General features: G+C 44.1%; 1 protein-coding gene across 4 annotated transcripts in view; it reads right to left on the minus strand.

The window, feature by feature from the left end:
- The window catches only part of phtm (cytochrome P450 enzyme phantom), a 203,444-nt gene that overhangs the window by 9,369 nt on the left and 181,979 nt on the right, over nt 1–12,096 (minus strand). For all 4 annotated transcript variants that reach the window (XM_071678258.1, XM_071678248.1, XM_071678267.1 and 1 more), the window contains exons 8-9: nt 3,283–3,438; nt 1,615–1,789 (exon numbers count right to left, since the gene is read on the minus strand). In XM_071678258.1, the coding sequence (XP_071534359.1) occupies nt 1,615–1,789; nt 3,283–3,438 (331 nt within the window). The remainder of the gene's footprint in view (nt 1–1,614; nt 1,790–3,282; nt 3,439–12,096) is intronic.

The following is a 12,096-nucleotide window of genomic DNA, read 5'->3' on the forward strand; positions in this document are numbered from 1 at the left end:
TAATCAACTAGCAGGCACTTCATGGTTTATCAGCTGAAAGACACTTGACCTCTTATCAACTAGCAGGCACTTCATGGTTTATCAGCTGAAAGACACTTGACCTCTTATCAACTAGCAGGCACTTCATGGTTTATCAGCTAAAAAACACTTGACCTCTTATCAACTAGCAGGCACTTCATGGTTTATCAGCTGAAAGACACTTGACCTCTTATCAACTAGCAGGCACTTCATGGTTTATCAGCTAAAAAACACTTGACCTCTTATCAACTAGCAGGCACTTCATGGTTTATCAGCTGAAAGACACTTGACCTCTTATCAACTAGCAGGCACTTCATGGTTTATCAGCTAAAAAACACTTGACCTCTTATCAACTAGCAGGCACTTCATGGTTTATCAGCTGAAAGACACTTGACCTCTTATCAACTAGCAGGCACTTCATGGTTTATCAGCTAAAAAACACTTGACCTCTTATCAACTAGCAGGCACTTCATGGTTTATCAGCTGAAAGACACTTGACCTCTTATCAACTAGCAGGCACTTCATGGTTTATCAGCTGAAAGACACTTGACCTCTTATCAACTAGCAGGCACTTCATGGTTTATCAGCTGAAAGACACTTGACCTCTTATCAACTAGCAGGCACTTCATGGTTTATCAGCTGAAAGACACTTGACCTCTTATCAACTGGCAGGCACTTGACAACTTAATCAGCTAGTAAGCACTTGACAACACCGTGACTTGAACTTGATGGACAGACCAAGGACTCAATGCTCTACCATCCTCTCCAAACAAGATGAGGGAATCAAAGCCTATGATCCGTTGTCTACACGAAGGTATTTTCACTTAGTGCGGAGACCAGAGGTGCCGGATTACCATCGCTGACTCAAAAACACGGACAAGATCATGTGTAATCAATGACTTTATTAAAAAATAATAACAACCATTTGCAGCCCAGGTCACAGGACCTAACCTACCCATTCACATGTAGGGTTTGGTTAAGTCTTGTAAGATGTCATATAATGGCTTTCAAACAAGGAAATCCTGCATATTTTCTCTTGTTGATAATGAACCAGTAGCCTATATTCACTTGCACCTCGCCGGGCAAGAGACAGATCAGGTTAGATGAGTTTGGTTATAAGTTTTTCTAAGTCAGAATTTGAAGCAATGACCGACCTCGTAATCCACATTTTTGCCACATCACTTCCACTGTTGACGGTCTTATGAGAGGCACTCAGGACCAGTGAGAGTCATGGTCAGGGATGGAAGGGAGGAAGATATTGACTCTGGAAGGTCACGTCATCCAATATTTAAGAGTCTACGTTCCGAGGTCTAACTGGCGTCCACACCTCACTGGTCTCCACACCTCACTAGTGTCCACACCTTACTAGCGTCCACACGTTACTAGTGTTCACACCTTATTAGCGTCCATGCCTCACTAGCGTCCATACCTCTAGGGTTCTTACTTCACTGGCGTTCATACCTCTTTACTTTCCATGGGTAACAAACAGCACGGGTCTCACATCACTTTCTCGTTGTCAATATCCTTTATCACACGCCTCTCTCTACCTGTTTCTCCACTTGCTCCCCCCCCCCCCTTTCCTCCGCAACAACTTACCCGTCTGGAATGGCATAAAAGCCGGATGCCTGATGACCTTGCCCTCCTGATCTATGAACCTCTCCGGGCGGTACGTGTCGGGGTCATCCCAGATGAGGGGGTCATGATGAACGTACCACTGCAGCGGGAGCAGCATCGTCCCTTGGGGAACCCTGTAGCCGTCGATCTCCAGCTCCTGTAGGGAGACATGCCTCAAAAGGATTAGATCCTCCAGTACCTGTAGCCTCAAACATATTCATCCTCAACAACTGATCCCCTTGGCTACGTCAGCTGTCGTGGAATACATTCACATTCCGTGCAATTCTGTGATGTGAGGATGACCCTCTGTCTCCGCTCTCCACATGGTGACCCACCGTGTGTAGACGAGGGCGAAATAAGTAGTATTGGGTCGTTCAAATGTCAAGAGATTATTCCACCTTGGGAGCCACGAAGGTGACGGACTGGGGATCATGTAAAGTATTTGGTGGGGAGTGAGTGAATGAGTCATATTCTCAAGCTACTGAAGCAGAGATCATGACTGTTACATATCTACCCTATGACTTGTGTGGAATATATTATACATGTATCAACATACATGATGTATATATATGTAAACCTCCATATATGCATGTAAGTATAATGTCTTTCTCAAAGACAGGCAGAAGAACTACCATGTCTTAATGCTAGCGATTTTCTTGTTTATAGTTACTGCTATACGATAAAATCTATCACTATATTTATTTTACCATCGGCTAAAACATTCTTGCCAGAATCTCAGCCAAACTCGTCCCAAGGAACATTATGTTACCGAGTGTGGCTACCCACTGTCTTAACCAGACTACCCAGTGGCACAGTTATCAAGGTGTATATAGTATGTTTACCTTAAGAGAAATTTAGGTAAACAAGGCGTATAGTAAGGTCAACTTGGTGGTATCGTATCATTAAATACAATTGTTTACCATTAAATATGAAGGAGGATCTTAACCCCTGCAGCTGTAGGGGGTTCAATACGGTACACTAATTACAGTATTGTTCAGGAATCAAAGGGACAATCACCATTTACATGGCGAATGTAACACGTAGTTTCTACTTATGTCTTGCTAAATGTATTGTTAATATACTAATATTTTTGGGATACAGATGCGTATCTCTCATTAGAAGTTCCTTTGATGATATTCTGTGAGTCAATACTTCTCTTTATAACATTATGTATGGCTTCATTCCTATGTACGTCTGTCTACACGTAATTATTCATCTGTACTGTGTGGGGAGGGAGTTCTGCGCTCGTGAGGCTCCATCTCTTCAACAAGTATGTATGTATTATGTATGTATTATGCATGTATGATGTATGTATGATGTATGTATGTATGTATGTATGTATGTATGTATGTATCTATCTATCTATCTATCTATCTATCTATCTATCTATCTATTTATCTATCCAAGTATCTATCAATCTAACCATCTATCTATGAATATATATGTAACCAACGCCAATCTACCTGGCAGTCGACCAGGTACACACAGACACACACAGACACAGACACATACAGACACAGACACACACACACACACACACACACACACACACACACACACACACACACACACACACACACACGTCCTAGACCACTCAGTACTGACCTGGGTCGCCCACCCGTGACTGACCTGGGTTGCCTCGTGACTGACCTGGGTTGCCCCGTGGGGTATGCCGAGGGGCAGGATGCTGCGGAGCCTCTGGGACTCCAGGACAGAGGCCTGGGTGTAGGGCAGCAGGCTGGCCTCCTCCAGGGTCACGCTCTCGCCGTCCGGGATGACTTCGTCCAGCTCACGATGGATCTTCCCCTGGGGGTAAGGTAAGAGTGAAGGACTGAATCTTCCCCTGGGGCAAGGTAAGAGTGAAGGACTGGATCTTCCCCTGGGGCATGATAAGAGAGAAGGACTGGATCTTCCCCTGGGGGCAAGGTAAGAGTGAAGGAATGGGTCATCCCCTGGGGCAAGGTAAGAGTGAAGGACTGGATCTTCCCCTGGGGCAAGGTAAGAGTGAAAGACTGGATCTTCCCCTGGGGCAAGGTAAGAGTGAAGCAGTGGATCTTCCCTGGGGCAAGGTAAGAGTGAAGCACTGGATCTTCCCTTGGGGCAAGGTAAGAGTGAAGGATCTTCCCCTGTGGCAAGGTCAGAGTGAAGGGCTTGGTCTCCACAGTAGGCAAGATAGGTATATAGGAGTCATGGAGAACTGGACACTGTATGGACTAGGTGTTGGGCACCACTGAAGGTGCGGGTCTCTCCCTCAGGGTTGGGCGGGATCACAGGACATATACAGGACGTATGTATGTATCCACCTCTCATTTGGTTCCCCACATACAGGAACAAAATGATTGGAGCAGTCAGTGGTATAGGTGAACTGGTCTCATTACACATTTCACAACCAGAGTCACAGACGAGACGAGCGTCATGGCGTCAGTTTTCCCAACGCTCAGCATGAGGGGTAGAGCGGCAGAAGATCAATGACTCAGTCTACTTACGGTTCTACTTCTCATGACGAGGAGCTGGGAGCAGGTGGAGGTCCTGAAGCATACCGTCCCGCCTCGTAGGAGGTGGTAACACACGGGGTTGCAGCAGCTTGGACTGGTGGGTTCCAGATGATATGTCTACACTGTACGGCTCATGTTGACGACGGTCATCTAACACTAGCTAATGTTCTGGACTGTTATGTACGAGGAAGACGGCCGGGAAGAGTCAGATTCATCCAATGATATCATTCCACACACAAACACACACACACACACACACACACACACACACACCTTCACTGACAGTACACCAACAGTCCCAGAATTCCTGAGAAAGTTTGGGAATCTGCCAAATGGGTGACCAGTACTTACGACGCACGAGAGAGAGAGAGAGAAAAAAAAAAAAAGAACAAGCCAGTCTCTCTCTCTCTCTCTCTCTCTCTCTCTCTCTCTCTCTCTCTCTCTCTCTCTCTCTCTCTCAGGATTTATCTACTATAGCGTTACCATCCCTCCCCCTCGCCTCCCCCCTCTCCCTCTCCGGTCACAAAAACAGGTACACCTCACCAACAAAAACATGCCCCACAGTTTTGAGGCGGCCACCAGGCACGGGTGGGCATTAAGCTGAGGATACGAGCGGCACAGTGAGTGAGACATTGCCCTCTGACATGGCCGGGTGTTGGTGACGATTCTGGAGACACACCAGGAGAAAATGACGATGAAAAATATCTTATTCTGAGCTACGTGAAGTCTTAGGGTGTGACATATACGCTGTGAAACTGCCCGGAAACTATGACTTATGTCTGCGGCATATCGGACCGAGTCGAGTCTAGGCTGGGTTGAGTTCAAGAGTTAAGAGACAGATCCGAAGCGTGTCTCGAACCCCGAGATTTCACAGGCGATACAAGAAAATAGACATGCCAAGTGTGTAATCGTATGGAACACAAACTCACTCTCTCTCTCTCTCTCTCTCTCTCTCTCTCTCTCTCTCTCTCTCTCTCTCTCTCTCTCTCTCTCCTCTGAAGCACAGGACGGCGGTTCGAAGCTTGACCGTCGGTCGCTCCTCTTCGTTCATAGCGCTCAGCCAATTTCCTAACTACCTAAGTATATAACCCCATCCCCAACCCATGTTATTAACCTTTGATAACATAGAACTTGACTATTTGCTTTTTTTTCCCTCAAAAACCTAAGTAGATGACATCAGCTGCTCTACATCATACGTGTTGATGATTTTCGTGGAAGACCTCGAGCAGATGTGTCAGAGACATGAGCGGGTGTCGCCGAGAAGCCATGCAGAGAATCCTAATGATTGACAACCTTGCCTATTATTAATGATGGTTTGCATGAGTCTACCAACCTCACACGTTAAGTGGATTGGACGATGATCTCCCAGCAGTGGTTTATCGTCTTTTTTCTTTCTTTTTTTTTTTTGAGTATCGGTTTTACACTGGCAAACTTCTGTTCCTCAGTGGCTTTCGTGATAGTGAGTGAGTAATTAAGAGGAGGAGTCAGAAGTTGAACCATCTCATGCCACGCCTCTTTCGTTGTCCTGGGATGAAACTTATCTATCAGTTGGCTGAACCATGAAGTGGTCAGGGAGACACCACGGAAAGGTATGAGGTGCTTCGTGTTGGATAAGTGGCTCTGGTTTCTGTGCATTACACATGACAGCTACGTAACGGATGAGCGCAAATTAAGCTGGCTTTATCTTATGGCGCTACCTTGCGACGTGAGAATCGGCGAAAAAGAAAGATTATATATATATATATATATATATATATATATATATATATATATATATATATATATATATATATATATATATATATATATTTATATATATATATATATATATATATATATATATATATATATATATATATATATATATATATATATATATATATATATATATATATTATCCCTGGGGATAGGGGATTAAGAATACTTCCCACGTATTCCCTGCGTGTCGTAGAAGGCGACTAAAATGGGAGGGAGCGGGGGGCTGGAAATCCTCCCCTCTCGTTTTTTTTTTTAATTTTCCAAAAGAAGGAACAGAGGGGGCCAGGTGAGGATATTCCAAAAAAGGCCCAGTCCTCTGTTCTTAACGCTACCTCGCTAACGCGGGAAATGGCGAATAGTTTAAAAAAAAAAAAAAAAAAATATATATATATATATATATATATATATATATATATATATATATATATATATATATATATATATGTGTGTGTGTGTGTGTGTGTGTGTGTGTGTGTTTATGCACATAAAACTGTCCTCAGGGGTATTGGTCCTGGATTCTATGATTCATGGGTAACTCATATATTTCCATATATCGTGTTTTTTTATATATATATCTATCTAATTCCTTGACCACGATGGTACGGCCATCTGGAATGACGACATGAACTCTGACCCGATCCTTTAGATCCAGTTAAGAAACTAGGCCATCATTAACCATCACAGTCATGACATGGAGCCCACAGCATTTTCTTTTTTCTTTCTGCACTGGAGGCTCCAACCACAAAAATAAGTCTACATCAAGGCCAGGCCTTAATTAGAATATAAAGAGGTTAACAAAACGGAAAAAGACAAGAAAAATTATCTACAAATTCTGGAGGAAGTGACACTCCTGTCCTTTGAAAGGTGCCAGGTCATAGTTATTGGTCAACACAGGAGGATAGAGCGTTCCAGCTTTACTGAGTATTGTGTGGCCTAGCTAGCAGTTGTAGGGGGGCACACAAGCAGCCAGCTCTCTAGCGCAAAAACCAAAGTAATACCTATAGAAGAGGGAAACTGAACCAACACAGCGGCATAGGGCAAATGGGTCAAGATTTGAAGTCAACCTGGGAGAGCTGACAAGTCGGACCGCTTTCTACTCACCCCTGTCAAGTAAGGATACACAACTAGAACCACCCCAGATGTGAGAGCAGTACTCCATACAAGGACGAATCAATCCTTTTCACAAATGGAACAACTGTTCGAAAGAAAAGAAATTCGACACATAAGGAGGATTGTCAGTTTCTTACGGGCAGACGTAGCTATCTCCAGAGAGTGGGGTTTCCAAGTTAATAAGGATAATGCATTAATCGATGACACAAAAAATAGTGTAGGAGACAGGACAGAACAGGCACAACGCTGATGATGGAAAATGATGAAGAGTCTGATCCATCAACAACCATGAGACGGATCGGCTAGAGAGAAAGCCAAATTTGAGGGAGTAAAGTGAGGGAGGCAAGCCAAGAGCTTAGAGATGAGACCCCGATGCCACACCCTATCTAAAGCTTTGGATGTATCAAGGACAACTACACGGAATTCCTCAAATTCCTTTAGGGATGATGACCAGACATTACTAAGATAGGAAAGTTATAACCAGTGGACCTCGCCTTCGTACCTTCGTGCTCAAGGATCGTGCCGTCGTTCTCAAGTATCGTACTCTCGTGCTAACTGATCGTACTCTCGTGCTCATACATCGTAGTTATGTTGAAAGTTCGTACCGTCAGGCTCAAGGACCACGCCGTCGTGCTGGAGGGGTGAACGTGCTGTGAACGCCCTTGTCAGCGGACTCAGACGTCTGAGTTCGAACCTCACGTGAGACAGAAGAGCAACTGGGTGATATATATCTTTAACTAGGTACTAGCGGCGCCCTGGGCGCAACCCACCGAGGCAAGCCAAACAACCAGTGTGAGTTCTGTACACAAGGCTGGGTTGGCAGGTTGGCTTATATAACATTAGAGTTGACATGTGCAAGGCAGAGCCGGGCCTCACAGAACCTGTCTTACAACATCAGCTCAGGGCAGGAGAAGAAGAAGAAGAAGAAAAAGAAGAAGAAGAAGCAAAAAGGGGGTTACTCGATAACTGGTGAAGAAGAAAGCAGTTCGGAGTCCAGTTTTGTTTTCAGGTTCGTGTGATAATCTGCCTCTCCCTGTTAGTACGTTCCTTATGCTTATTAGGACCAGCAAGTGATCTTTACTTATTAGACATTTTATAAGAAAACAACTTATAGACTCATTCAGACTAACGTATGTTGTCCTAACCTCAAGATTGATAAGATGCAAATTGTCTTGTTTGATTATACCATGTCCTTCACAGAGATGGCCTTTGTTGTACATACTAGTCCCCACCTCAACTTGCTTCTGAACTCCCACTAATTTTGTGGAACGAAATAATGGATTCTATATCACCTGCCACATACACAGTATCGGTAAGGAGTTTCTGAATAATCGTCCAAGAGTAAACTCACTCGCTCAAACGTGAGGTAACCAACTCAAGAACGTGTTTACTTTTTACTGCGGACCTGTGCTCCTCACTCCCTCAAATATTTAATGATAAACACATGCGTGTGTGTGTTCTCACAGGAGGACATGCTCGCTCACAGCCTCCACGAACGTATTCCCCTCTTCTGTCCACCTTCCTAAGCTATTTCTGTACAGTTCTATCCTATGCTACGGACTTTGGCTAGGCTACTGGTAATCTACCTGAGAAGTGTACGCGAATCATTAGACAAACTGAGAGCATCAGCAAGAAACTAATGAATGCTGTCAGAAATGTATGTGAGAAATACTTAGAAAAACAAATGGATTTGTATGTAGCATATATGGATCTGGAGAAGGCATATGATAGAGTTGATAGAGATGCTCTGTGGAAGGTATTAAAAGTATATGGTGTGGGAGGCAAGTTGCTAGAAGCAGTGAAAAGTTTTTATCGAAGATGTAAGGCATGTGTACGATTAGGAAGAGAGGAAAGGTTCTGGGAGCGTTGAAGAATGTGTGGAAGGCGAGAACGTTATCTCGGAGAGTAAAAATGGATGTGCTTGAAGGAATAGTGGTTCCAACAATGTTATATGGTCGCTAGGCATGGGCTATAGATAGGGTTGTATGGAGGGGGGTGGATGTGTTGGAAATGAGATGTTTGAGGACAATATGTGGTGTGAGGTGGTTTGATTGAGTAAGTACTGAATGGGTAAGAGAGATGTGTGGTAATAAAAAGAGTGTGGTTGAGAGAGCAGAAGAGGGTGTATTGAAATGGTTTGGTCACATGGAGATAATGAGTGAGGAAAGATTGACAAAGAGGATATATGTGTCAGAGGTGGAGGGAACGAGGAGAAGTGGAAGACCAAATTGGAGGTGGAAGGATGGAGTGAAAAGATTTTGAGCGATCGTGGCCTGAACATACAGGAAGGCGAAAGGCGCGCAAGGAATACAGTGAATTGGAACGATGTGGTATACCGGGGTCAACGTGCTGTCAATGGATTGAACCAGGGAATGTGAAGCGTCTGGGGTAAACCATGGAAAGTTTTGTGGGGCCTGGATGTGGAAAGGGAGCTGTGGTTTCTGTGCATAACCCACGACAGCCAGAGACTGAGAGTGAACGAATGTGGCATTATGTCCTGGTTCCTAGCGCTACCTCGCGGGAGGGAGGGAGGGGGGATGCTATTTCATGTGTGGTGGGGTGGCGACGAGAATGCATAAAGGCAGCAAGTATGAATTATGTACATGTATATATATATATATATATATATATATATATATATATATATATATATATATATATTTTTTTTTTTTTTTTTTTTTTCATACTATTCGCTATTTCCCGCGATAGCGAGGTAGCGTTAAGAACAGAGGACTGGGCCTTTGAGGGAATATCCTCACCTGGACCTCTCCTCTGTTCCTTCTTTTGGAAAAAAAAAAAAACGAGAGGGGAGGATTTCCAGCCCCCCGCTCCCTTCCCTTTTAGTCGCCTTCTACGACACGCAGGGAATACGTGGGAAGTATTCTTTCTCCCCTATCCCCAGGGAATATATATATATATATATATATATATGTATATATATATATATATATATATATATATATATATATATATATATATATATATATATATATATATATATATGTATACGTTAAAATGTATAGGTATGTATATGCGCGTGTGTGGATGTGTATGTATACACATGTCCCAAGTGCACTTTCGTCAGAGGAAATACTAGAGTGTGACAGACGACTTAGAATACTCAGCACGTGCATATAGAACACGGGGAGGTAAGACGCCGTTGGCACACAAGTATTTGTGGTTTGTGGTTCTCGGGTCTGGCACCGTGGTTCTTGTTGTAAGATTTATCATGGGGTCAAGACAGGAAATCGCTTACATTTTTTTTTTTTTTTTTGCTTACGACAAAGCTATTCACGTTACAAATCTTTGTGTATTTGATGATGGAAGATTCAGTGATATTTCTCTCGGTCAAGCACTATAACAATCAATACAGTAGTCATAAATTCTAACATGACTGAACAAAGCATTTGAATCTTGCCCTATTCTTTGACAATATCTATGTTTCTTAAGCCTAACATTGTAGATATTGTATTAGAACTGGACAACGTTCAAGTGCTTTGCTTCATCATGTTAGAAATCACAACCAATGTATTAACTAGAATAGTGCTGATTCAGTCATAACCTGTACTCCTTGAGCAAAAGAAATATCACTGCATCTTCACTAATTCAACATACAAAGAAATGCAACATGAATGTTATGGAAGGTCCATATAAACTGCATAGCTCTGTCGTAAACAAAATTGTTAGCAGTTTCCTGTCGTGATCCCATGATAATTCTTATGACCGGCACGATGGTGCCAGAACCCCAACACCACAAACTACGTCTTTTGTCTCTTTCTCGTGTCTCCCCTGACGATGTGATAATCACACGAAAATGCACCTGGGACTTACCGAGTTTCGTCTTTCCTCGCGATCATCAGCAAATATATTATTGTGACTTTTACTTGGGCGGAAGAAAACCCCAATCTATCAATATTCATTCGAAATGAAAAAAAAAATAAATGCGACGGAAGTAAAGCGATTTCATCTCGGTCGATTTTCGAAACGTAACAAGTGAACTGACATATAGCTAACCTGTGACTCAGACACGCAAACAGACAGACACTTGACAAATAAACAGACAGACAGACTAATCTTGTTGCCTGCTGCCTGGCGAGAGGCGAGCCATGTTCCCTCTACTTGTTAACCACACCTTACATGGTTCACTCATAAATGGCCTTTAGTCATTATCATTCGCGGTTAATCTTCGCTTGTAGACGGTTATCAAGACATGATGAATTGCCTCAAAGTTGTTCGTAAGTGTCTCTCTTCACCGGTTTATTATATAAATCCGGATTATGTTACACAGACAGTAGCGTAGGAGGTGTGTGTGTGTGTGTTGTGTGTGGGACAGAAGACGTCTCCCGAGGGTGTTTACAAATCCAACAGACACCGGCCAGTCTGGTGCACCCCCCCCCCCCACACACACACACAACCCCGCTACCACCAACTACACACACACACGCACTCTAACACACCCCAGCAGACGCAGCGTTTTACCTGCAGTTCCCACAGCGTCCTTGGGCCTTGCTGGTGTGTTAATGGTCGCAGAGGATGAAAAGCTGCCCCATTAAGCGTACAGGGACTTGGCAAGACCAACCTTGTAGACCGATACAGACCGGTCCCTGGCGCCTACGATGCCCCCCCCTCCCCACCCCACACCCCCTCCCTCCCCAACTGGACGAAATGCCAATTATGCAGGAGGCGGCAGTTACTGTGGCCGGTGTTGAATGATCCTCTCCGATTACTTGCTACTCCCTGGAGCAAGCACTGGGGGATCAGTAGCTGCTACGGACAATGGTCAAGGCGACTGTGATCCTCCTGTTGATTCTTACCCTAAAACTCTGGTGGCCCTGACCAGCGGGAGAGAAATGTGCAATGATGACTCTATACGAACACCAGGTCCCTTTCACTTTACCTCTGACCCCCATCCCCCCCGGGTGTTAAGGAGTCATTCAGACCTAATCCGCTGGCAATGATGAGCCATGACAGCGACAGACATACGATCGCATGTTTGATGATGGGGTTTTACCTCCTTAAGCTGACGGTGCCACGATCCTTGGGCAAGACGGTACGATCCTTGAGCACGGCGGTGCGATCCTTGGGCAAGACGGTACGATCC

Source organism: Panulirus ornatus, chromosome 2 (assembly GCF_036320965.1).
Source record: "Panulirus ornatus isolate Po-2019 chromosome 2, ASM3632096v1, whole genome shotgun sequence".
NCBI lineage: Eukaryota > Metazoa > Arthropoda > Malacostraca > Decapoda > Palinuridae > Panulirus > Panulirus ornatus.